Source organism: Lithobates pipiens, unplaced genomic scaffold (genome assembly GCF_037356315.1).
Source record: "Lithobates pipiens isolate NorthernLeopardFrog02 unplaced genomic scaffold, aLitPip1_a1.2 Scaffold_27, whole genome shotgun sequence".
NCBI classification, from domain to species: Eukaryota; Metazoa; Chordata; class Amphibia; order Anura; family Ranidae; genus Lithobates; species Lithobates pipiens.
In genome coordinates, this window is record NW_027507788.1 from 135,434,587 (window position 1) to 135,461,778 (window position 27,192).

At 47.2% G+C, this 27,192-nt stretch overlaps 1 protein-coding gene across 1 annotated transcript in view; it reads left to right on the plus strand.

Moving 5' to 3' along the window:
• GYS1 (glycogen synthase 1) overlaps positions 1-26,852 on the plus strand; it is a 101,877-nt gene extending 75,025 nt beyond the window's left edge. Inside the window, exon 16 of the mRNA XM_077457507.1 lies at positions 24,708-26,852. Within this exon, the coding sequence (XP_077313633.1) occupies positions 24,708-25,028 (321 nt within the window). The 3' untranslated portion in view covers positions 25,029-26,852. The remainder of the gene's footprint in view (positions 1-24,707) is intronic.
• The last annotated feature ends 340 nt before the right edge of the window (positions 26,853-27,192 follow it).

Sequence of the window (27,192 nt, forward strand, 5' to 3'; positions counted from 1 at the left end):
TTTGTCATGTTATTTATTAACTATCTATGTTGGTGAGATAATCTGCTATCTTTGTGCCCCAGTGACCGTGTTCTCTGGTGTAAGAAGTGGGAGATAAAAACGTTTTAGATAGAAATATACTTTAAATTCAACTGGTTTTTGTTTTCAGTTTGTCAGTGACTATAGCTCCCTACTCTGGCTTCCCTTCAGGCATTTCAGTTTTTTAAAAGCCATCTTAAAAGACTGCCTTTGAGTTTGAAGCTGTAGCCAGAGAGTTTTTTTTTTTTTTTATTATTATAATACATCTTTGGGGGGGGGGGGGGGACAAGACCAAGACAATGATCAAAGTCCATAACAAAAATACCTGATAAAATAACGGACATTGATCTTGGAATAATTTCAGTTAGTTTATGTTGTGCTTTTTAGCATACTAAAATATGCAATTTTTTTTTTTTTTCAAATATAAATTTTTATTACTTTTCAAACAATGCCCAACATGGGCATAAACATATAATACAACATAGAAGTGGGATACAAAAGAAAAGGGGAGGGAGGGAAGAGGGGAACCAACATCAAACCTATTACCGAGTTCACAGGAGGGACAGGGTCATAAAAAAAAAAAAAACAAAAAAAAAAAAACATTGTGCATGGCTCATCCATAACATCTCAAATACCGAAACGTGATTGGGAGCCTTAATCCCTTCAGTTCCCCCATCTCCGGCTCTCATCAGAACCTCGATACCCCGGTAGAGACCCAATACCAAGGCAGAGACCATTAAGAATAGGGGAAGGGGTCCTGACAGGGAAGACTAAGAGAGGGGGGAGAGGGGGGTGAGGTGAGGGGTGAGGAAAGGAGAGGGATGGGGAGGAAGAGGGGGGGGGAAAAAGAAGAAGGGGAGAGGTGGAGGGGGGGGGGAGGGGGGGGATTTCTGGTTGATTCAGGACTACCCTACCCCCCCATGCAGTATCTATCGCCGAACATATTACAAAGTTCTCAAAAGTACCCCTTCGGGCGAGAAAATAAGTTGGTGCCAGGGTGCCCATGTTTTCCTAAATCTTTCCTGCTGTTGCCTCCCCGTAAGCACCAGGTCCTCCAGTCTACTAATTTCCTCCACCTTACGAACCCAGGACGCCACCGATGGAGGGGCCTCGCTTTTCCAGTGGAGCGGTATACATGCTCTTGCGGCATTCACCAATGGGCATAAAATGGATTTTTTATACTTTTTAATAGACATGGTATTCATGTGCAGGAGGAAAAAGGCCGGGTCATTAGGGACATTATACTCCGTAAATTTTTGAGTAACGGTCCTCACAGTGGACCAAAAATAAGACAACTTCGAGCATGCCCAAAATACATGCAACAAAGTGCCCTGTTCCAGTCCGCATCTCCAACAAAGCGCAGAGGTGGTCGGATAGAAAGAATGCAAAACCTGTGGAGTTAAGTACCATCTCGTCAAGATTTTATAGTTCGTTTCCTGTATAGTAGTACAGATGGTAGATTTCAGGGCCAATGCTACAATGTTGTGAATCTGGGTCGGAGTAAACGTACAGTTCAAGTCCCTCTCCCATTTTGTCATGAAGGTCAGATGAGCATTATCCCCGGGTGTGATAAGGAGATTATACATTGTGGACAACGTTCTTGGAAGCACCCCGTTACCAGAGCAACATTCCTCAAAGGCGGTCAACGGTCCATCAAATCGGAGGGGGAATGAAAGGGTTCGAAGAAAATGTCTAAGTTGGACAGCAGTCCAGAAAGCTAATTTATAAGGTCCCGATGTATTACAGAGCACCTCTATGGACGGCCAATCCCCATCTATCCGGAAACATCGTGCTTGTGTGCGCCCACTACTGGACATAACCTGTAGAAGATGGGGGTCCATCCCAGGGGAGAATTGTGGGTTCCCCATAATAGGAAATAGCGGGGAGTTAGGCGTGGAAAGCAACCCCTTTGAGCAAATCTGTGACCCCACCCGTAGAGTCGTCCCTATCAAGGGATGCCTCTTCATGTAGGCTGGGAGGTGTCTATAACACCAGATGGCCCCTGTTAATGGCACCCGGACCAGGGCCTGCTCCAACCGGATCCAAAGCTTCAGATCCCGGTGCCTGCACCAGTCTACAATTCTACCGAGGTGTACCGCCTGATAATATTTCTTTACATCAGGAACGGCAAGGCCGCCGAAGGGTTTGGGCATGGAGAGTAAATTCCGGGCCAATCTCTGCTTCTTATGTGCCCAAATAAAACCAGTAAATAAACCGTGAACCTGTCGGAAATATGATGTGGGTACCGAAATAGGGAGTGCCTGCAGCAAATATAAAAATTTGGGCAGGATGCACATCTTAAGCAGGTTGCACCTGCCAAACCATGAATGAAGGCCTTTGTTCCAGGATTCCAAAAGAGTCCTGGTTCTGATCAGTAAGGGAGGGAAATTGAGTTTAAAGACGTGATTTAGATTTGCCGGGACAAAAGTCCCCAGATACGACAGTGCCGTGAGCGTCCATTTAAAATTAAAGCTGGACCTTAGCCCCTGTATGGTCGCTTGCGACAGTGCCACTCCCATGGCTTCTGATTTAGTGTAGTTAATCTTTAGATTGGAGACTTGCCCGTATTCCTCGAATTCCCGGAGGAGATTCGGGAGGGATATCGCTGGATTGGAGAGGGAGAAAAGCAAGTAATCCGCATACGCAGAGACCTTGAAGTGAGCATCACCCACCACTATGCCTTGGATATCGGGGTTATTCCTAATTCTACATAAAAAGGGCTCCAAGGAAAGGGCAAAAAGAAGCGGCGACAGCGGGCAGCCCTGCCTGGTTCCATTTTTAATCAACAGGGGTTCCGATAATATCCCGTTCACCTTAATTTGTGCCGTCGGAGTAGCATATAATTGGGCTATCCACCTAAGCATTTTCTCACCTAAGCCTATGTGGTGGAGGACAGTGGACATATACTCCCAGTTAACCCTGTCGAAGGCTTTTTCGGCGTCTGTATTAAGGAAAATAGAAGGAGTAGGACCCTGGTTCGCAACGTGGATCAGGTTCAATACCTTGATTGTACTGTCTCTGGCTTCCCTCGTAGGAATAAAGCCCACCTGATCCTGATGGACTAGGGACTGCACATGTCTGGCCAATCGTGTTGCTATTATCTTGGTAAATAATTTAAGATCCGTATTTAACAGTGAGATGGGTCTGTAGCTACTACAGGCCAAGGGGTCTTTGCCTTCTTTAGGGATGACCGTAATATGAGCCCGAGTAATATCAGTGACAAAGGTGGCCGTGTTCCCTATTTCATTAAAAAAGGTCACCATACGAGGGCTAAGGATGGAAGATAACGTCTTATAATACGGGAGGGTGAAACCATCCGGTCCAGGTGCCCTCCCAGGTTTAGCCGTGTTAAGCACCGACTCCAACTCCTCAGGGGTTATCGGGGCCTCTAACTCAGCTACACTGTCAGATGATAGTTTGGGAGTCTGGCTAGAGCTTACATACGCCTCCATCAGAGGTCGTCCTCCCGGGAGAGGTGGTAGATTGTAAAGGGTATTGTAGAAGTTTTTGAATGCAGCCGCTATCTGGTGCGGGAGGCCGACATCTACATTCGCTTCCGACCTGATTCGAGGGACATAGGTCTGTGTCTTGATGTCTCGGACCGCCCGCGCCAGACTGCGCCCGCACTTATTACCTGATTCATAAGCCATAAGTCTGCATTTTTGTAACGCCGCCTTGGCTTTGTAGCCAAGGAGGTCATTGACCTGGCTTCGAATAGAGGAAAGTTCAGCCTCCACGGATGGATCCAGGGAGACCTTGTGTTTTGACTCCAGAACCTGGAGTTCGGCCAGAAGTGAGTCCAACTGTTTCCCAGTCTCTTTTTTGATGCGCGAGCCGTGTTTAATCAGAACACCCCGAATAACCGTTTTGTGTGCTTCCCACACCACCCCCGGGGAGGAGTCAGCCGTCGTGTTCGTCTGGAAGTAAAGAGTAAGCTCCCTAGTCACCTCTTCCAATATTTCAGGTCGCTGTAATAAGCTGTCATTAAGGCGCCAAAAACGTGTCCGTCGGGAAGAAGTGGCAGACAGCTTATAAGTCAGCATAATGGGGGCATGATCCGACCATGTCTTTTGACCTATAGAGGAGGCCCTGACCGCATGTAATTGGCTATGTGGTATAAGAAAATAATCAATTCTTGTGTAGATTTTGTGAGGCGGAGAGTAGAAGGTATAGTCCCTGTCACCCGGATGCTGTAAACGCCATATATCGACTAATTGTGACTCATGGAGACATGTGATGATACGCTTACGGGCACTAATAGATAAGGAGGACGAGCCCGCCGAGGTATCCACGTGGGGGGCCAGGGGTACATTCCAGTCTCCACCCAGGATCAGTTGACCCACCTGGAAGGCAATCAGCTTGGTCAAAAGACGCCGCACAAACATGTCCTGGCCCTCGTTAGGGGCGTAGACATTCGCTAGTGTCACCCGTACACCTCCCACCAGTCCTTTAAGAAAGACATAACGTCCTTCCAGGTCTATCTCGGAATCCGTGAGAGTCCAAGGTACATTACAGGAGATAAGAATAGAGGCACCACGAGATTTAGTTTTATTAGTGGAGTGGTACATCGAAGGAAAGAATCTATTCTTGAGGACCGGTAATCGATCCTCTTTAAAGTGAGTTTCCTGGATATAAGCTATATCAATTTTCGCCCTTTTTAGGTCATGCATTAACATACGCCGTTTCTCCGGGGGGTGTTAAGCCCTTTCGCATTTAAGGAGTATAATGACAGGCTGTCCATCCTCAACCAGAAGGGAAAAAAGACAGGGAAGGAAAAGAAGGGAGGGGGGGAAGAAGGAAGGGAGTGAAGAGAAGGTGGGGGGTTAAGAGTGGAAAAGGGAAAGACTCACAGTAGGGTGTCCCTTAAGTCTAAAAAAAAAAAAAAAAAAAAAAAAAGCCCCCTAAAGACAAGCCAAATGCTTGCGTGGCACGTCCCTACCAAAAATGGCCGAGAGCGTGCCGGCCTATGTGGGGAAGCGACCTGGCACAGCCAAGGAGTATGAGCCCTCGGCTCCCCCCGACCTCACTGAACCCGAGGAGTTGTACGAGCGTGGGTCATCAACAGCCACACACTCCCCCCATCCCACCCCCCCCCCCCAAAATGGGGTCAACGGGGGGTGGGAGGGGAGGACACACACCAAGAGCCGCCGCGAAGTCCGTACCCCCGAAACAACCAGCCCCATCCCCTATAAAAGGGGGGGGCACGTGGCCCCGGGGTGAATCGCATCAGGGCCAACCGAGGCAACGTCCCCGGTCTCCTCTCAATCCCCCAGCGGGTAGGAGAGGCGGGCCGCATGTAGCAGTGTGGCAGTTTTCAGGTGCAAAGCACCCTTATGTACCCCCGCCACTCCGCCCAATAGGGCATATGGCCCGGCAACAATTCCCCCCAGTCATATAAATCACAACATGCAGCATGCCCCAGGTGTGTATAGATATATAACCAGAGCCCCCATAAATTCATGCAAGCAAAATTAAAACAGAAAAATCAAACGTAACATAAGAGCAAAAGGAATGCAACCCTAACAGCCAGGCGGCCATGGTAGCATCAACAACATAACATCAGCGTCCCCCACCCGACCCCCCGGGTGCACTACCCCAGCCAGAACAGGGGGGAGAGGAGCATGAATGACCCTCTCCCCACCATCCCAGGAGGGCAGCATCCCCATCCCGGGTGCCCAGGGTATCTCACACAAACAGGAACAGAGTCAAGGCGACCCCTCAGAGGAATCGCAAAACCAGCTTCCGGAGAGGAACCTCAGTCACATATAGTCACATATAGTCCGGCAGACCCCCGAAGCGCCGGAGGCGTAAAGGATAACATCCCGCATTCATGGTGGGCCCCCATAGGGCAGTGCCCGGGGCCAAAAGAAATAATTGGAAAAAGGAAATGCACAAAAAAAAAATAAAAAAAATAACATGAAACAAGGGGAGGGGGGGGGGGATGGACAAAAAGGGAGTCCAACCCAACCTCCCGGGAAGTCACTCCAAGTCAGCTGGCACCATATGGCGGAGTATTTATAAATCCCCATCAGATTCCCCAAAACTCCCCCAAACTCCCCGGGCAAGTAAATCAGTAATAGAAAAAAAAAAAAAAAATACATTAGCCCACCCCACCGCCCCACCACCCCATAGAGGTCCGCCACCTTTACCAATCCATGGAGCAGTCAAGGAGGGTCGCCTCTCCGGTCATCAGCATACGGGGTCCAAAGGGGTAGAGCAAAACCGGGTGGGAGACAGCAGGAGCATAACAGAAGTCAGGGTGGTAGAATTCTATAGGCCCATCTCACAATTCACACACTCCCTCCCTCCGGCGTGGGTGCTCGGGATCCACGGCGGCGTCTCTGAGTCCTCGGCGGGGCCGACCTCCATGAGGACTGCGCCCCGGACCTTCCCCCCGTTGGAGGTAGAAACATCAGCCAGTTCGGGAGAGGAACAGGATCAGCGTCCAGGAAGGTAAATAGAGCCGGGAGATCGCCTGGGGAGCGGAGGTGAAACAACTGCTGATCTTTCCTGAATATCACCGCTAATGGATACCCCCAACGGTAAGTGACCCCCCGCCGGCGGGCAGCCTCCAACACAGGGCGGAGCATGGCTCTTCTCTGTAGGGTAGATCTAGAAACATCAGGTAGAATTTTAACAGACGCCCCATCAAAATCCACATCACCTGCCTCCCACGCTCTTCGCAAGATCAGTTCCTTGTGGGAGTAGTGGTGGAGACGGCAGATAACATCTCGCGGTCTATTAATGTCCTGCGACCGTGGCCCCAGAGCCCTATGTATCCTGTCAAATTCCAGGGTCTGCGGTAGCGGAGAGCCAGGCAGCATGTGGAAGATGGCGGTGGCCATGACGGCCAAATCCTCAGATCCGGTCACCTCCGGGATACCTCGCAAACGGAGATTATTTCGCCTGCACCTGTCTTCAATTTCTTCCTGATGGAGCTGAAGCAGGGTAGCGGCATCAATATGGGCTTCCTGCAACCTCTCCAACGCACTAACTCTAGATTCCAAGTCCGTCGCTGTGTTTTCCCCCGCCACCAGGCGCTCCGTGATGGAGCTCAATTCACCTCTCACCTCCTGCAGCTCCTTGCGGTGTTGTGCCTCCAGGCGACCAATCAGAGTTTCGATATCCGTCCGGGTAGGGAGTGCTCTAAGAAGTGCCCACAGCTCCGCATTTCCCTCGGTACCCGCCACAGACACTAGCGGGGGTGTAGTACATGTCCGCAGGGCAGACGGGACATCAGAGAGCGAGTCCGCTCCAAGCGAAACAGCCGGCGATGACGGGCCACTCTCCGGGACTTCCTCTCCCTCTGCACATGCGGTCGCCATCTCAGGGGCAGCGTGAGTCAGCTGTGGCTGTGTCAGGAATTGGGTAATCGACCCGCCGGACTCCCGTGGTCTAGCCTGACTAGGCTTCCCCTTCGTCTTCGTCTTTTGCTTCCTTACAGGCATACCCCGGTCAGGCGGTAGGCAAGGAGATCAACGCAGGCTCCGATAGTCGGGAGGAGGACGGGGGGAGGACGGGAGCTCAGATAGCACACAACCTCACTCCGCCATGTCCAGGCCACGCCCCCAAAAAAAAAATATGCAATTTTTTACCTAATTTCCTGGGGCAATGCAGAAAGGGTCCCAGCACCTGCGTGACCAGTATCAACTATGACTGCTTGCCCTATTCTCAAAAAATTGTATCGTCTTTGCATATATGACTGTTATGTATGCAGTTATGTGAATGCTTCTTGCATGGCTAGAGAACTGAAAGAAAAAACAATTTCTAGGAAAACCTTTCCTTTTGTAAATAAGAACAATAAGGATGTCTACAGTGAACTCGCTGGAATTAGTCACCAAATGTACTACACATGTCTGTAGAAGAATTACCTTAAAATGGTTCTATAGGCTTAAAGTGGAGTTCCACCCAAAAAAAAAAAAAAAAAATGAATTCATGTGCATGAAAAAAAAAAATTGGGATTTTTTTTTCTTTTTTTTATTTATTATTTTTTTTTTAACTTTTTTATGCTTGTTGCTATGTGGTCCCTCAAAATCTACCAGGGCTCCTGACATCACTTCCCTCTGAACAGGAAGGGAGATCACCTCTTCCCCCCTCCCTCTAGGCAATCTCCTGGGACACGTGATAGGTCCCAAATGATTACGCGGCCAGTCACGGAGCGCGGCTAACGTGTGCGCAGTGGGTGCCCAGCTGTGAAGCCGCAGCTGGGCGCCCACAGTTAAAATGTCGGCACCGCCGGGCGAAGGGGGAGACGAGCGGGGCTTCAATCCCCCACATCGCTAGAACCTGGGACAGTTAAAGCGGGAGTCCACCGGGACTCCGCGTTTTTTTTTTTTTTTTTTTTTTTTTTTTTAAAAGCCAGCAGCTACAAATACTGCAGCTGCTGACTTTTAAAATAGTGACACTTACCTGTCCAGCGCGCCCGCGATGTCGGCACCCGAAGCCGATCTCTAGGTCGCCTGTCGGGTCCTGCCGCCGCCATCTTGGGTATGGGAATCAGGAAATTGAGCCTTTCGGCTTCATTTCCCGGTTCCCTACTGCGCATGCGTGAATCGCGCTGCGCAATAAGGACGCTCCCCGCTGCCTCTGGGATCTGTGTGTTTCCCAGCAGGCAGTGGGGCACTTGCGGAAAGGGGCGTACGTTACGCCCCTTTCCGCAGAGAGCTATCCCGGAAGTGGGTGCAGTTACCTGGATTATCCAGGTAACTGCACCCCCCTCCCCCCTGAAAGGTGCCGATTGTGGCACCGGAGGGGGGGAGGGTTCCGATGAGCGGAAGGTCCACTTTAGGGTGGACCTCCGCTTTAAGTGTCCTATTATTAAACGTTTTTTTTTAATTGTAATTTTTTTAAGTGGATCTCCGCTTTAATGAGTTTTTTTTTTTTTACCTTGCTGCAGTAAGGTAAAGAACCTTCCAGTCTCGGCAACCCCCATTTTACCCCCCCCCCCCCCCCCCCCCATACACACAGGCCTGGAAGGAAGAGTTGGGTCACTCCATTTCACCTGTAGACTGGCAGAAGTTCTTTATTCTGACTCACAAAATATCCTTGGTCTCCAAAGCTCAAGAAAAAGGTTTCAAGTTGTTGAACTGTTGGTACAGATGCCCCTCGACTTTGCACTGGATAAACCCGGCGCTCCCAGATACCTGTTGGCGTTGTTTGTCATCCAAGGGAACCTTACTTCACATTTGGGAATGCCCCCGTGTAGAGGTTCTGGCAAAAGATCCTCGACTTGTACTGCAGACTCATGGCGACCTCAATCACACCCTCTCCTAAGCTAGTTGTGCTATCTTTGCTCCCTGGACCACTTAAATCGGTCAAAAAAGACGTTTTGCAACGCTTTCTGGCGGCTGCTAGAACGGTTCTGCCCAGACATTGGAAGTCGATGAGCATGCCTTCCCTGGGGGATTGGGCAATTGAAGTGGACCAAATCAATAGTTTGGAACGAATGTTGTCGCAGGAAATGGGTAAAGAGGAGCAATTCTCCAAGACCTGGACCTCGTGGTCTATGTTTTTCGATGATACTCAGAATTTATTCTATGGGCCTCTCTCCACCGAAGCACCTGTATAGCCAGAGTGGAATGTCTCTCAATTTCTGCATTCCTTACTGCCTTGACCCCTCTATCCCCACCCACTTTTCCCTTTTAAATGTTGCAGTTTTACACGATCACCTAATTCACAATCTATAGTCTCATCAGACCGGAATGGTGGCACACACAGAGCTTTCCCATCAGAGAAAACACATTCAGCACAGCAAAAAAAAAAAAAAAAGCCCTAGCCTATCTGGAATGAGTGAGCACCACTCGTTGAGTAGATAGCGGTGCTCACCTACCCTTAATAAGTCAGAATAGAGGCTGTAGGTATACCGGCTTATATAACACACTAACAGTCGAAGCTCAGAAATGATCTAAACCGTGAGATGGTATGACACCAATGTTGCAAGGATTTACTGTATATCTCTGTTTATGTGATATTGAATGAACACGTATATCTACTGTACAATCTTTGAATCTCAATAGAATAAGATTGAATTAAAAAAAATTAAAAAATTGCCTTTAATAATGCTATAATCGTACAGTACAGGACACTGAATATCCTTTTGAAATCCTAAGACATCAGTTATATGCAGGCTACCTTCAGGTGATTGGACGCTGGCAAAAACTTGCTAGGGTCACCCCTAGCGCACACTTAATACAACGCAATCCATGAGATTTTTTTGCTAGTGTCCTTTGGCAATGGGTTAGTTTTCCTGCTCTCCTATGGAGAAGTGTTTACTTTTTAATCAATTTAATTTTGTCTTCTGACACTTCTATCAAGATTTGACTGCCTTGGGCCTTCTAGCAATTTCAGGATCAGTATATTTCGGTGATACCTTGAGCACCGTACCCAAACCCCGCTGTGGGTTGGCCTATGTTTGCTGCAGGCACTGGATCTTGTTTTAGGTGCTCACTTTGGCAATAAGTGAAATATGTGTAGTTAGCCACAGGGTGCTATGCAGGTCCAGGGCATCTGTCCCTTTTTATGGTTCCCAGAACCCCAAGAAGTGCAGATGTGTGTAGCCTGGACTCTTAGTAGGCCCAGTGATGTAACCCACAGTGTTTACTTTTTACATTTTAAGACCAAGACTGACTTTCCTTCTAAGGTGGCCTCTTCTTTCCACCTCAGTTGTGCTGCTACCCCTTTGTCTTGCCCCAAAACATGCCAAAATTATTTCCCTGCACTGCTCGAATGTGGTCTGGGCTATCAGGATCTACCTAGCAGCCATGGCCTTAATCAAAACTGAGTCCCCCTTTGTAGTGCCTGTATGTCTTTTTTAGAGGGCATCCTGCTTCCCGTTTTACCATTGTCAGGTGGATCAGACCACTTATTTTCAGGGCCTATGCCATTAAAGGGTAAAAAATGTATACAGAACCCTCCCCAGAAACCTCATTTGCTGCTTGCGTGGTTGGCTTACTGATTTTCCCAGAAGTCTGCACTAAGATACATGTCAGATTTCGTGCAACCAATGAAGATCCCCTGCGACAAATCTAATTTCTTTTCTTGCATCAGGGGACATAGAGCCATAGTAGTTACTATGTGGGTTATATATTGGACCAACAGGTGATGGACACTGGCAGGCCCCTAAGGCAAGGCGTGTAATCCATATATAGCCCCTCCCACTACTGGGAGTCCTCATTTTTTTTTGCCAGTGTCTAAGGTGTTGATCACGAGTGAAGATGTGCTGTGCTGAGCTCCACTGGAAGTAATCCTTGCTAGGGCTAGCCATGCTGACCGGATCCGTTCTGATATCTTTTCATGGCCTAAATGAATGGTACCCGGGCCTCGTGTCTGAAGAAACAAGGTTTTGCTTGCGAACGCTTCTTAGAGAGCTGGGCCCTGGGATCCAGTACTTTTTGGTAGTAAGGCCATAAAGTCTTTTACTGGCAGGGTGCTGTCGCAGGTCCAGGATTGTGGGTAACCCGAGGTTCCCAGGTTCCTGAAGGTTTCCTAAAAGGTCTCGGAGCCCACCGTGAAGGGTGAAGATTGGGTCTTTAGCTCTGATAAAACCCAGCTGCGAGGATAAGGTAAGGGAGATTTTCTCAGGAATTTCTCCTTCTGTGTATAATGTTTTCATGCCTATGTGTCACCACTGGGAGCTGTATTGAGCACTCGCCGTCCTGACACTGCAAAGAGCAAGGAAGCCTTCACTTTCCTCTTCTCCAGCCGCAACATATCCTCCGGTAAGAAGGGAGGGGGTCTGGTCTCCAACTGTGCCCCCAATATTGCTAACGTGGCTAACGGCGTCTCACATGGAGGAAGCTGATTTTAGCGCTGTATATGTGAAAGCTACTGGCTGTGGAGGGACAGAGCAGGAGGATGGCTTGTTCAGGTTAGTGAACACAGGCTTATTCCTTTGACACACTATACTTTACTGAAGCTGGGTTTAATAGCAGCTAATGGTGCTGAACTATAGCCTAGCAATGTATATTCTTTTGCATAGTGCCTCTGCTTTATGCTTCAGGCTATGAAGGGTAATGGGACCAGGAACTTCTCTAGGGGTCATAGATTTTCACTGTAAACTGAATCCATTTCCAAAAGAATGTCATCCTCCTCTGAGAGGGATATGGCTAGTCAGATTGAGCCGTCAGTGGAAATTGTTGTTGCATAGAACACTTCAGTCCCTGTATATATCACGCAAACTGATTTTTTTTTCTTCTACCATTTGTAAATTGCAAAGAAGATTAATGCTATGATGTCTCTCCATTGAGGGACTAAACATAGCAGATTCCCATCTAGTCCTCAGGACCCTCTTATTGAGGTGCAGGAGGCTGGGGATCGGGTAGATCTTCCTAAATATTTACAAGATACTTGTCCTCTTCCGAGGATTCTAATATGGAAGGAGTAGCATCACAAGACACTTGCTTGTGTACGCCCTTACTCAACCTTTTTTGCTGCCTGCAGTACAGGCTCTTGAGGTACCTACCTCTAATTGGGTTTATTAGAAACTCCCCCATCTGGGGATGTTTTTTCCTGTTCATGCATGGCTAAAAAAAGCTTATGTATTCTGAATGGGAACATCCAGATAAACAATATTATCCTCCCAAGAAATTCTCCACACTTTATCTATGAAAGAGGATTTCTATGAAGAAAAGGAGGGGGTTCCAGCAATTGATGCTGCAATCACTTCAGTGAGCAGAGTCTCACATGTCCGGTGGATAATCCACTGATGTTAAAGCATCCAACATATTAAAATTTGGAACTTCCTTTTAAAAACAGTATGTCTTTTACAGTTCAGTAGTGCAGCCGGTTCTTACTGCAGTTGGTGTAGCTCAGTCCATTAAGGAACAGTTTGTGGAGATACCTGAAATTCTGCCTGATCAACAGACCCGGCAATGGTGTATCTGATGCACTATGTCTCCCAGTTGATGCTATGAAAGACTCTATCATTTAAGCCTTATGGCTTATACTTGGACTAGTGCATTCTCTCAGAGTTCTGTGGCTGAAATATTGATCAGCCTAAGCACCGTGTAAAAAGCTCTTAGCCAGTTTGTTTCCCCTTCATGGGGTACGGCTATTTAGAGACAATCTGGATAAGTACATCAAAAGGACCTCTAATGGGGTAAAGCTCTCTTTACCAGTAAAAAAAGGTTCAAACATTTCCCCTTTTATCGTGCTGCCTCTCCTATGCCAGGGGCATCTGCCTCTAGGCAGTCTCGACGGCCACAACCGTCAGATTCAAGGGAAAGTCCCCAAGGGCAGCACCAGGGTCTTGGGGCAGAAAGCCCACAAAGCAGAACACTAAAGCCTTCTCATGAAGGGGCATCCCCACTCGTTCAGGTGAGGGAAAAGGTCCTGCAATTCTCAAGATCTGGCAGGAACAATGTAAAGAGATGGATTTCTGCAATTTGTTTTTCTCTAGGTTACGGCTAGAGTTCCGAGAATTTCCGTCTTCTCAGAGAATGTTCCCAAGGATCCAGAGAAATAAGCAGGTTTTTTCTGGACTCTGGATCAGCGGTTATCCCAGTCGGTAATATCAGAGGTTCCCTTAGTGGAACAGGGGGTTTTGGCTCAAAGCTTTTAGGGTTTCAGAACCAAATAGAGAGGTAAGACCCATTCTATATCTCGAAGATCTGAGTGGGCACTTAAACGTCTGATCCTTTCATAATTCGATCGGTTGTGTCCATCCTGCAAGGAGGGGAGTTGTAATCCATATCAAAGAGGCATATCTCCATGTGCCAAATTTTCACGCTAACCAGAAATTTCTGCATTTTGAAATATAAAATTATCTTTTCAGTTGTTGCCCTGCCATTCGGCTTAGCCACAGCACCACGAGTGTTCTGAAAGATTTTGGCACCTCCTTTAGCCAGATTAAGGGCTCAAGGCATAACGGTCCTAGCCTATTTAGAAGATCTACTTTTTAATAGCTCATTCAGTTTCCGGTCCAAAACCAGAGTCTGATCACTGTATTCAAGGTCTTCTTACCCCAGACAAGAATCGATTCCATTGTAGGACTAATTCAACTTGCCAAAACAAAGGAAAATTCCTTCCATTTGACTGTGCAGGAGATTTTTAGGGGAAATGGTGGCCTCCTTCAAGGCCATCTCTTGCGCGCAGTTTTTACTCAAAAAACTGCTTCAAAACACCATCCTGTCGATCTGGAATAAAAAGGTTCAGGCCTTGTTTTGTTTCCAATACGCTTGGCTCCCAACATAAGTCAGTGCCTAAATTGGTGGTGGTTTTCCAGCAAAAGGTTACATCTTTATCCTGGAAGGTGTTAACAACAGATGCCAGCCTTATAGGCTGGGGAGCAGCCCTGGAAAAAGATTCTGTCCAGGGGAGATGGTGCAGATTAGGGGACCTTGCCTATCAACTTTTTTTGGAAGATTCAGGCAGTATGTCTGGCCCTAGAATCTGGGACGGTCAGACTATGGGACTGTCCTGTCAGGATTCAGTCTGACTAGGCGATGGCTTACATCAATCACCAGGGGGACATGAGAGGTTGTGCAGCCCAAAAAGGGGTGAATAATGTTCTAGCTTGGACAGAACACAACATTCCTTGCCTATCGGCAATTTTCATTTCAGGAATGGAGAATTGGCTTATCAGCTTTGCTGAATCAGCCACTTGAACCTTTACGAGAAATTCCTTGGTTCTTTTGACAAGAAAGATAATCTTTCTGGTTGCCATTTCTTCTGCTGGAAGAGTATCTGAACTAGCAGCTCTGTCTTGTAAAGAGCCATATTTGATCATGCATAAGGGGGGGTGTTTTTTTGTTCTCATCCTGAAGTCCTACCGAAAGTGGTACGTTTTTTTTATTTTTTTTTTATTTTACAAAAGTTTTTATTATTATTAAGTGCATTCGAATACAATAGGCTTTCATAAAAATCACAGTTCAGGTGTTTCACAGTATAATATTAAGTAAAGCAGGCTGTTGCCCAAACGATGCCAACATTTTCTGTGTCCGGGTGGACCCGGGTGTTCACATGACTGCAACAGAAGCTTGTCGTTCAATACTTTGACAGCCCATAGTAACCATCTACTGTAAACTGGAAAGAGCAAAGAAAGAAAGAGAAGAAAAAAAGAGGGGGTGGTTGAGGAAAAGAGAGGGGAGGGGGGGAAGAGATTGGGCTCACAGGGTATGCACAGCCGATTCTTACAATGACAATATAGCGACATCGAATCTAGGAGAATAATGATACGCGATCCAGGGCTGCCAGACACGTAGAAACTTGGCATGAGTGTCAGAAAGAACAGAAGACAATTTTTCGTTGACCATAACCTCATTTAGCCGATTCTTAACTGCCTCGAAGCTCAGGGCTTGGGTTCTCCATGCTCTGGCTATTGTCAATTTAGCTGCAGTAAAAAGATGTTGCGCCAATTGGCGCTCTGGGCGCAATAGCGCATTGATTGGTTTGCCAAGGAGCGCCTCAAACGGATCCCTTTTAAGATTTACTCGAAGCAGGCTACGGAGCAATGCATACACCCTGACCCATAGTCTGCACACCCGCGGGCACGTCCACCAAATATGGGCCATAGTGCCCTCTTGTGCACACTCCCTGAAACAAAGAGGGGAATAGGATGGGGCAAAGCGAGCCAGGCGAACCGGGGTGTAATACCACCGGTATAACACCTTATATGCATTTTCCAGAATTACTACGTTGCGTGAGCATTTGGATATGGTTAGGGTCATTGCCCGCCAGTCCTCCGGATCCAGCTTCCTCCCAAACTCCCTCTCCCATTGCAAATGATAAGTCCGCACTGGAGGTCTCCTCTTAGAGATCAGAGCCGAGTAAATCATAGATATCAGACCAGGAGAATGGGGCCTGGATCTGCAGATGCTCTCAAACGGTGTCAACCTGTAAGGGGCGTCCTGCGATCTAAGGAGACTCTGGAGGAAATGACGGATCTGCAGATATCTGTAATATTCTCGCAGCGGCAGGTCATGCGACGAGCGCAGAACATTATATGTTAAAATCCTAGTGGGAGTAAGCAAGGAATGTACGTCGCCAAATCCATTAATGGTCCACCACTTGAATTGCGCTGGGTGATCAAGACCCGGAGGGAAAAGCGGGCAACGCAAAAGCCGCAACAGTGGGAGATGGGGGGAAGCCAGTCCCGCCGAGTACTTCACCGAGTCCCAAACTCGCAGCGTATGAATCATACAAGGCCCCGTTATCTTAGGGCGATGTACAGGTGGGAGCCATGGTAATGAAGAGATTGGGATGGGGTCAGTCTCAAGCAGATCAATAGCCGCCCATAGCGGGAGTTGATACGTCTCATGGAGGTGAGAGAGCGGAGCAATGGTGGCAGCTACATAGTAGTCTCTTATATTCGGGACCGAGAGGCCCCCATCACGTCTGCTGGCGAACAGGATTTGTTTATTAATACGGGGGCGAGACGATCCCCAGATAAATTGCAGGATCCTATGCTGGTGGGTATTGAGGACGTGGGAGGGAATCGGGACGGGGAGAACCCTAAAATAGTAAAGTAGCTTCGGAAGGTACGCCATTCTGACGGCCGTTATTCTCCCAAACCACGAAAGAGTGGCAAAGAGGACCACGCCGACAACATATCCGTTAATTTCGTGAATAATGGTGGATAATTCGCCTGATATAAAGCCTGATATGTTGATGTGAGATGGATTCCCAAATAAGGCAAGGAGGAGACCCACTGGTAAGGAAAGGCCGATTGCAAGTCCCTCAGTAACTCCGCAGAGAGGTTAGTCGACAATGCCTTCGATTTAGATGAGTTAATCTGGAGTCCTGAGAGAGACGCAAAGGTTTGCAACAATGCGTGTAAATTTGGCAAGGAAGTTCTAGGAGAGGTGACAGAAAGAAGAATGTCGTCTGCAAATAAGGAAATCTTGTGGGGGCAACCTGCTATTTCTATGCCCTTGATATCTGGATGAGCTCTGATTGCCTCCGCCAGAGGTTCCAGTGCCAACACAAAAAGAAGGGGAGACAGTGGACACCCCTGACGGTTCCCCTGCTGACATTAAACATGGGGGATTCAAATCCATAATATTTAACTTTTGCTCGAGGGGAATCATATAGAGCAGACATCCAAGCCATAAAGGAAGTCCCGAATCCATAATGCCGTAGGACAGACATGAGATAGGGCCAGGATAAGGAGTCAAAGGCCTTATTTATATCAAGGGAGAGAAGCATGGATTCCAGAGAGCGAGTCTGGGCTATATGTTGGAGTTGAACTATACGTCGTATTGCATCTCCCGCCTGTCTCTGAGGTACAAAGCCCACCTGATCTTTTTTTATTAACCGGGGAAGAAAAGAGTTTAATCGATTCGCCAGGATTTTTGTCAAGAGTTTCATATCTACATTAATGAGTGAGATAGGCCTGAAATTGGCCCAAGATGAGTGGTCACGGTCCGGTTTAGGAATCATCACCACATTTGCTGTCAGAAGATCAGGGGTGAGAGGATAGCCGTTTTTCACCGAATTGTACATTGCCACCAGGTGGGGAGCTATCACCGATGCCAGCTTCCTATAAAAAAGCGCAGTATACCCGTCAGGCCCAGGACGTTTGCCCACCTTGAGTTCTTTTATTGCTTGTAGAACTTCGGAGAGCAGAATATCTCTGTCCATGAGGGTAACGTGAGCCTCCGTTAAGGATGGGAGCGAAAGGCTTTCCAGGAAGTCCGCCGTGCCCCGAGCCACACTCCCCCCTGGTGCCTCGTATAGCTTCGCAAGGCGAAACGCGAATTCCTCCAGGACATGCTTTGGGTTTCCCGATAGGACATTGTGTCGATCCCGTAGGGTTATCGGGTTCAATCTAGGAGCAAAGGTTCGGAGTCTGTTAGCTAACATACGGTTTGGCCTATTTGCTCTCACATACCACCTCTGGCGGGACCAGCGCAATACACGCTCAGCGCCCTCCGTGAGACACAGATCAAGCTCCGATCTAGCTAATTCCAGCAACTTGCGGTTGCCCGGAGTGGGGGATTGTTTAAAGTTCTCTGATAGAGACACCAATCGGGACTCAAGCTCTTTCTGCTTTGCTTCTCTAGCCCTCTTACGGGCCGAAGCCAGACCAATTATCCGACCCCGCAACACCGCTTTATAAGCCTCCCAAAGGACCACCGGAGACTGCACCGAGCCCAAATTTTCACGAAAGTAGTCCTCCGAAGCCTTAACAATATCTGCTGTCACCCCCGCATGTGAAAGAAGGGAATCATTCATCACCCAGGGAGAAAACCGAGGTCTATCTAGGATAGAGTGACAGACTACTAACACTGGATCATGATCCGACCAAGGGACAGCCAAAATTGAAGCCGATACCACCAACGGAAGATGACGTCTGAGCATAAACATATGGTCTATCCGTGAGTGAACCTGATGGGGGTGAGAGTAATGGGTGTAGTCCCTGCCCTGTGGATGACACTCCCTCCACAGGTCGACCAAGTCCAGCGCCAGGAAGGAGGACGCAAATTTCTTAGCCCCCGCCGATTGTCCATTTCTCTCGGGCGGATGCTTATCTAGTTTGGGATTTAATATAAGATTCGAGTCACCCGAAAGAAGGAGGGTGCCCCTGCAGTGTGACATAAGCAGGGCGCAGACATGGGTCAAGAAAGGCCCCGGATTTACATTCGAGGCATAGTACGTAAGTATGGTAACCTCCGTGTCATGAATGGTGCCTTGGAGCAAAAGGTACCGTCCGTTAGGGTCTGCAATCTGTTTAGTGCAACTAAATGGAACAGATTTTCGAAAAGCCACGAGAACCCCCCTTTGTTTAGTGGGAGCATTTGCGAAAAATACCTGGGGGAACTGAGCATCGAAGTACCTAGGATGAGAGGTCTCGGAAAAATGTGTCTCCTGTAAACAAGCAATGTCAATTTGTTGCTTGCGCAGATATTTAAAAATCTTCACCCTCTTATGGGGTGAGTTCATGCCCTGAACATTCAGGGACAACCAGTTAATCGTCATTGGGACCGCACTGAATGGCCATCAACCTTGAACCAGAGCACACGCCCTGCGAACCCAGAGGGGAAAAAAAGGGATAGAAGCAGTGAAGATAGAGAGGGAAGAAAGAAGTAATGTATCACATCAGGAAAGGTGGTAGAGTCATGCAATGCTGTGAACAAATAACTCTGTAACATTAAGGTTGCTATGAGTCGTGGGTTAACCATCCCACTACCTGGTCGGGTGTTGATTCGAACGTTAGTTCGGATCAAGTACCACATCATGAGGGTGCAGTGGTCCATCGGAGACCACTTGGCTTAACTGAAACCATAACCATGAATATAAAGAACATGTCAACAATGGCATATAGATGTAAACCCCAAGAGCTAGTAAAAAACTGAAAACAATAACTAAAGACAAAAAGAGAAAAATTTCACCATCCCCCCTCCCCCCCCCCCAAAAAAAAACAGGTCAATACATGTGGTGACCCCCTGTCCATAAATAATCAACATGAACCCGGTGTCAGCTAAGTGGAACCCAAACAATGCCTCAGTATACAGAGATCAGGGCCATGAGGGGCGAGGGGGGGGGGGGGGGGGGGGGAAGAGGAGAGAAAAAAAAAAAAAAAAAAAGGGGGGGGTAGAAAAGGGAATGAGGATTTGAAAAAGCCTATACGATCAGGGGGGGGGGGGGACGGCGGCAGTCAATACCAAAAGTGCATCATTTGTCCAAAAAAAATAAATAAATAAATAAAAGGACCAAAACAGGTTCCCTGCCAGTCATCAGCAGCTGGCAAGGTGGATCTTTACCGTCCAGAGTTGAAAACCAGCACAGTCTGACTGTAATCAAATACCGACCAGCTTACCACTCCTCGGTATCGTGGGTCGGAGGTGTCTTGCTCCAGTCTCCTGGTGGCGTTAGTCGCAGCTTGTTCAAGAGGCTGAGGTCTCTCTGCTGTACAAAGGCAGGGAAAAAGAACAAAAACAAAGCACAAACTTGCAAAAGGTAGGGACAACATGTTTCTAGCGATGTCCGTCTGTAGAGGCTTCATGAAACCTCTGAGCCTTGAGAGTGCGGAGGGCTTGGGATCCGTGCTGTGAGGATTGTGAGGATCTCGGTGGGGCCCGAGAGGGACCCGGTCGGGCCACTGCTGCTTCGGGTTGAGAAGGAGGGAGGTCAAACTGTAGCTCCTGGAATTGCCGCCTCAGATCCGGCAAAGATGAGGCATGAAACTGACGTCCCAAATGATAAAAGGAGAGTTTAAAGGGGAACCCCCACCGGTAGCGGATGTTTCTGGCTTGCAGGATTTGCAGATAGGGCTTCATATTCCGCCGTTTAGCGATAGTGACCGGGGAAAGATCTGCGAACAATTGGAGGGAGTTTCCCTGGAATGTAATGTCCGGTAATTCCCTGGCCGCCTGGAGAAGTCGTTCCTTGGTTCTGTAGAAGTGAAATTTTATAATCACATCTCTGGGGGGGCCCTCAGTTGGTTTGGGAGCGAGGGACCTATGGATCCGGTCGAATTCCAGGCGTTCCGTGGGAATATCAGGCGCAAGCTCCTGAAAGAATGCTGTAGCTGTACCCTGGAGATCCGTAATGGTCTCTGGGAGGCCGCGAATACGCAAATTTCCTCTGCGGGCCCTATTTTCCGAGTCCTCAAGTTTGTCCTGGAGTGTTACAAGTTCCGCATTCAGTTTCTCCACCTCTTCCTCATGACCCTCCAGTACCGTGGTTGTTAGGTCCATCCGTTCCTCCAACTGATTAGTGCGGTGGCCTAGCTCCTTAAGACCCTTCACCAGTTCAGCAGACAGTTTACGAGAGGCCGAGGTGATCTCGTCCCTTACTATGGTGCGGAATTTCTGTAGCAAAACATCAGAGTTAGTGTCCACAGGGCTGGCTAGGTTAGAGGGAAACTGTGACAGGCTATCGTCAGAGTGCTGTGTGGTGTCATCAGGTTCCGGCGGTTCGGGCGCCATCTTACCCTTCCCTTTCGCCTTCCCACGGACCGGAGAGGATTTCTGCTGTGATCTGTTGCGGGGACGGTTCCGGGGTGTATTATACATACCCGCCAGTAGCCCAAAAGCGCATGCAGTAGTTGGGGCAGATGTGACAAGAAATGCTAGATGAATATGCCTTATCAGCCAAGTGTAAAGTTCCGACGGCGCGGTGCTAGGGAATTACGTTGCCATTTTCCCTGCTACCGCGTATGCACTCCCAGTTAAGGTGTACGTTATCACATGTCCATCACTAGGCCCTCCAGGGCCTCTATATACTGGGTGGATGGTATGCAGTACAGGGGGGGGGAGCAGAAAGTGCCTTAGGAAGTGTGAGGGGCCTGTAATGGTGGACTGGGTGTACCAAGATGGCCACCGCCTACCTCAGTCTGCAGTGTGTCCTCAGTGGTAGTGTGCAGGCTGCCAGCACCAGTCCCCTCCACCGAATTCCACTCCCAGGCCTCAGGGGGGCTCCTCCGACACCCGCTGGGTGGGTGCGTGTCACCGCTGTCCGCGCGGCCCGCGGTACGCGAGCGCGGAGGCTCCGGCGTCCCTGTAGGCCGCAAGATGGCGGCCGGCGTCCAGGCAATGCGGCAGGCCTCGGGCCTAATCGCGGGGCTCCGGCCGGACCGGAGCAGTAATATCGGGATAAAAACGTTCCCGGGACTCTTGGGGAGTAGGCTGAGGTGCCCGCCGGCCTGAATCTTGCCTTGGAACGGCGGATGGAGGAGGATTAACTCCCGGCCGGCGGAGCTCAGCCGAGATGCGTCCTCTCCCCAGCACTTCCGGTCACGCCCCCCCCCTTTTTATTTATTTTTTTCATTCAAACCAGGATATTATCCTTGCTTCTTTCTCCCCAGAGCCTCAATCTAGGGAAGAGAAAGCACTACATTCCCTTGATGTAGTAAGAGCGATCAGAGTCTATTTAAAGGCGATCTATAGTTAAAGGCGACTGCTCAGGTTCGCAAAACACATGTTTTATTTGTACTGCCAGAAGGTTCAATATGTGGACAGGCAGTGTCTAAATCTACTATTTTCCAAATGGATTTGTCTAGTGATTGTTCAAGCTTCGACTTGAGAAGAAAATTCTTCCTCCTTATGCTAGAGCACACTCATCCAGGGCGAGTAGTGCCTATTGGGTGGTGCATCATCAGGCCTCTGGCTCAGATCTGTAAGTCCGCGACTTAGTCTTCGGTTCATACGTTAATCATATTTTATCAAATCAATATTAAAGGTCACGAGGATATTGCCTTTGGGCGCAGTATACTGCAGGCTGCAGTATGAGCCCTCTGGCCTCCTGTTTTTTGTTGTCTCCCTCCCTTCAGTTGCCATTGCTATGGGACATCCCACATAGTAACTACTATAGCTCTGTGTCCCCTGATGTAAGAAAAGAAAACAGGATTTTTAAAACCGCTTACATGTAAAATCCTATTCTTTGATCTACATCAGGGGACACAGAGGTCCCTCCCTTCTTGGTATACACTTGTATTGCTTGGCTACAAAACTGAGGATTCCCGGTAGTGGGAGGGGTTATATAGGGAGTACACCCCTTGCCTTAGGGCCGTGCCAGTGTCCATCACATGTCAGTCCGATATATAATCCACCTAGTAACTACTATGGCTCTGTGTCCCCTGATGTACATCAAAGAAAAGGATTTTACAGGTAAGCTGTTATAAAAATCCTGTTTTTTTTTTTTTGGTGAAATACTCCCAATAGGAAATCACATCTAAAGGGATGCAGACCCTGCAATTTTCCTTATTAAAACCCTGCAGTTATAGCAGCTGATTACAAGGATTTTAATAATTTAATAATTATCAAGGTACATTGAACACCCAGAGGGGGATTTATTTATTTATTTTTCTTAAAGGAAAGTGTTCCTCCCTTACCCATCAGAGCTCAATCCACTAGGGCTCACAGTGTCTCTTGGAATTTTTAGCATCAATCATCTGTATTTCAAACTTGCAAGGCTGCCACTGCCACTTTTCACATGTTCTCCAAGTTCTACCAGATGGATGTTCAGGCCTCAGCAAATGTGACCTTTGACTGCAAGGTGCTTCAAGCTGTCATCTGAGTGTTTGAGTTCTTAACCTTTGTTTTTTGTGGACCTGTTAAGGGTTCTGTTTGCTATATTATTGCCCATCCCCTCAGTTTATCGCTTGGGGATGTCCTTTTGTCTAGGGATACAAGACTTGTGTCCTGTACAGTGCAATTAAGATGATACAAACTTTGAGTTGCCTGTAAACTAGTTATCTTTCAGTACAGTACATGACATTGGCCTCTCCCCTCTTTGATAAATTCATCTCATAAAGTAGGCAGGGTTTTATCAGTGTACTAAGGCTGGCCATCCACGGACCAAATTTCTTTCTGGCAACCAGCTGTCTCTGCTGGGAGAAGACAGTGGTTATTGCTAGCAGCTACAGCCGCCGCTAGAGATGATCACGCTTAAAACCCAGCATGCTGGTTTTACCCAAGTCGATCGATCAATCAACTTGGTACATTCGGCCTGCCCATACACTGTTCGAATCTCAGCCGGTTCTTGCTGAAGCGGCAGAGATTCAAATCCTGTATGGCCTGCCTAAGAGTGGCCCTAGGAAGTTGTTGCCAGTGTCCAGTCACCCAAAGGTAGCCTGCATATAACCACTGGTCTATGAATATAAGTTTTGTGTTCTGTACTGTTCTCCAAGATAAAAAAATGTACAAATCAAAATTCCCCTCCAACAAGTACTTGAAGCCTACTTGACTTCTACTATGTTTTATCATGCATAATTGACATTCATAATTTTGATCACATAAAAGCATAGCATTCTTGAGCAGTTCTAGATGCCATCTTTACTACCAAGGTGAGTAATGGGATCTGAGCTATTGATATTATTATTATACAGGATTTATATAGCACCAACAGTTTACAAATCGCTTTATAATATAAAAAGGGAGACAGTGCAGTTACAATACAATAAAATGCAAGAGGGCTAAGAGGGCCCTGCTCATAAGAGCTTCCAATCTAATAGGGTGGGGAAAGTGGTACAAAAGGTTATAACTGTGAGGGATGAGCTGATGGAAGTGATGAAAGATTAGTTGGCGGCATGATAGGCTTCCCTGAAGAGATGAGCATTCAGGGATCGCCTAAAGGCAGCCAGAGTAGGAGATCGCTGGACAGATCGAGGTAGAGAGTACCAGAGGATGGGAGAGGTTCACGTAACTAGTCAAAGAATATGGTGCTTCTTGCTCGTATTTGCGAAGTTGCATGTTTTTTTTGTGTGTGTGCTTTGTGTTTTTTTTGTTTTTTTTAATCTATTTGGACTTTGTTACATGTTTTGTTGATGCCCTTTGCATACACACAGAATTTGACTTACTTTGGATTTTGTACCTTATGTTTCCAAAGTTGGCACTATAAAAGTAGCCATAAATTGCCCAATAAGAGCAAGCAAAAGTTCCTGTTTGTTTTTCCTTTCTTATAAAAACTGGGCTGTTTCTTAGAGGGGACTGAGAAAGATTCTTGCAGAATTGCTTCAGGGGTTGGTTAGATTCTTCAATTGTCTGTGCTGTAAAGTGAAAGTATATAGTATTACACATGTGCCACATCATTCTGAGACAGGAAACTGCCTGACTATACTCTAAGTTGTATATACAGTATTCATCTGTTGTATGTAGACACATAATTTCTGTCTGGCTCTTTCACACCTGCTATATAGATACTGTATATAGTCTGATCTGGTATGAATCCAGCTCTTTGACTTTGGATCTTCTAACCTAGCACTAGCCTAACCGACCAAGATCTGAACTTGTCTTTGTTCCATTTTTTAGACCGCAGGCTTCCGCTATCCACGTCCAGCATCTGTGCCGCCCTCTCCTTCCCTGTCCCGCCACTCCAGCCCGCATCACAGTGAAACAGAAGATGACGAGAGATATGATGAGGAAGAAGAGGCAGAGAAAGATCGTCAGAACATCAAGTCGGCGGCCATGTCCTCTATGGGGCCAGTTCCTGAGTGGAATAAACGCTCCAAAAAGGGCTCAATAGATGCCAGCATCTCTAGTAATGCTAGCAACGCAAGCACTCCCACCAACCCCAGCAGCCCAAGTGATCTCAGCAGCCCTACCAACTCTCTCATTGAGGAGAGGAACTAAACTCTCTTAACTCTAAAACCAAGGTTGTTACAAAGATTATTTGTTGAGAAGAAATATATTACAAGAGGAACTGATCTGTATTGTTTCCCTAGGTCTGTAGACTTTTCTAAGCTCCATCAAGTCAACTGAACACCGGCATGTTATTATTGCAGGCTGGTAAATGCTTGGTGGGTCCAGAATGCTATCTGAAGAGTTTTTAAAAGGCCAAGTCCAATTTGAGTACAGAGCTTTCTATATACATTTTTTCCATATTCTTGGTCAAATATTATATGTTTGCAGTGGAGTCGTTTTACTTTAGGATAAAGATCCATCTTTAGATCGTGGGAGCTCTAGAAGATAGCTGAAGGGGGACAGTAGTGACCAAGATCAAAACCTTTGGTTCAGCCTAGCCCAGCCATTTTGTATTTGGCTAAAGCCCCTTTACCTTTTAGTCTCACTCCAGTCCACCAAGCCCCTCATAGCTTTCATTTCTTTTGGACACAACTGAAAGTGTTTTCACCTCCTCATAGAACAGTTAAGTCAAACATTGGAAATGGTGAGTGTACCAGGCTGAAGGCCCTTATACCATACCATAAGTGTAATAATAGTTTGAAATTTTTTGTCTAACTGTGTACTATGGTTGCCCAGTACTACTGTAACCAATTGGTCTATGCCTACTCTGATGTCCGTGCCATTCACCAAATCGGTATGTTCTTATCTGGTGTCTTCCAGCAAGATTTACTGTTAATGTTTATGTAACTCTGTCTAACTTACTTGCTTGTGCTTACATTGCAGAGCAACCTTTTTGGTGAACACACAATTCATAAAAAAAAGGTTGAAATAAACTAAAAGCAGAAATAGTCTTATCACTGTATTGTAGCAAACAAATCAGTCCACATAATGCAAGCCAATAGTGTGCGCGGGAAGTTGGTTTATGATTTAAAGGGCACGTCTACCCAGAACATATTTATCAGCTTTGAAAGAAGTAGGGCTCCTGCTGTGTCTACAATGCCGCAGTGCCCACTGTACAGTTGTAACCAGATGAGAGGCTACAGTTTTTGTTTTTTTTTTCTACACATTCCTATGGAGGACCTACTACAGGGCAAAGAAGTTCTGTATTATGTATCCCACTGATGGATTCTCCACAGGAACGTTTTAGGTCTTCTAACAGAAATAGTTTGGATGAAAACACAAACTTCCAGCCTGTCATGGCTGTACTGGGGTGGAAAGCATTTCTCTACAGGAATCCTGAACAGCAGTGAAGACCAGACTGGCAATAGAACCATGGCAGACAGTGTTGGGGGGGGGGGGGGGGGGGGTAGCTCTTTAAGCTGCTACCATTAAAACCATCTCGGGGCATTGCCTAAAAGTGCAGCATTGAATGTTAATGATTTAAATCAAATAGCTGTACAACTTGTACTTTACCCATTTGTTGGCAGGCCTGACCTCATAGTAGAACACAAGGTCATCGTAAGTTCCGCAGATCTTAGGTAAGCAGGGCTCCCATACAACAGTTTTCCATGGCCAATTTTCTAAGCTGCTCTAGTCTGTACAGTGCAGTCACAGCTGCTTCTAGAAGGTATATAAACAGGCTGTTGTAATCTTCCACACAGAATGCATCCACTTGAATTTCAGATATTTGGCAGAATCTTCACAGTTTTTTTGGATGTTGTTTTTTTACACTTTGCTTTACCTTGGTTTTGCAACCATTTTGTGACTAAAGAAGATAGTGTTCTGATCCCCCTGTTATGTCTGTGACTGATCATCATGTGGTAGGGCTGTGGAGAGTGAAATCTCACACATAAATAAATATATAGTATTTAAAAAATAAAATTTTAAATTTGATATTGAGTGGTCTGTTATTGTGTATGTATGTATTGGATGATTGGTGTATTTCCTCTTGGTAATACCATGATCTGTATAGGAAACCTCCACACAAGACAACATAATGCACTATTCAGAATTTGTTATGGGCACTATTTAAAAAAAAATGCTTTATTCACATGGGCACTGGGACATATCGCACAAATTAGTAATTTATGCGTCCGGCGCTGCGTGCAGTCAGCCTATGTAACTGAATGGGGACAGAGCAGCTGAACGGACAGGTGCACGTCCTTACCTGAGACATGCATTGGCGGGTGAACAGACCCCCAAAACACACGGCCTTTGTTCAGGTCGAGCACTC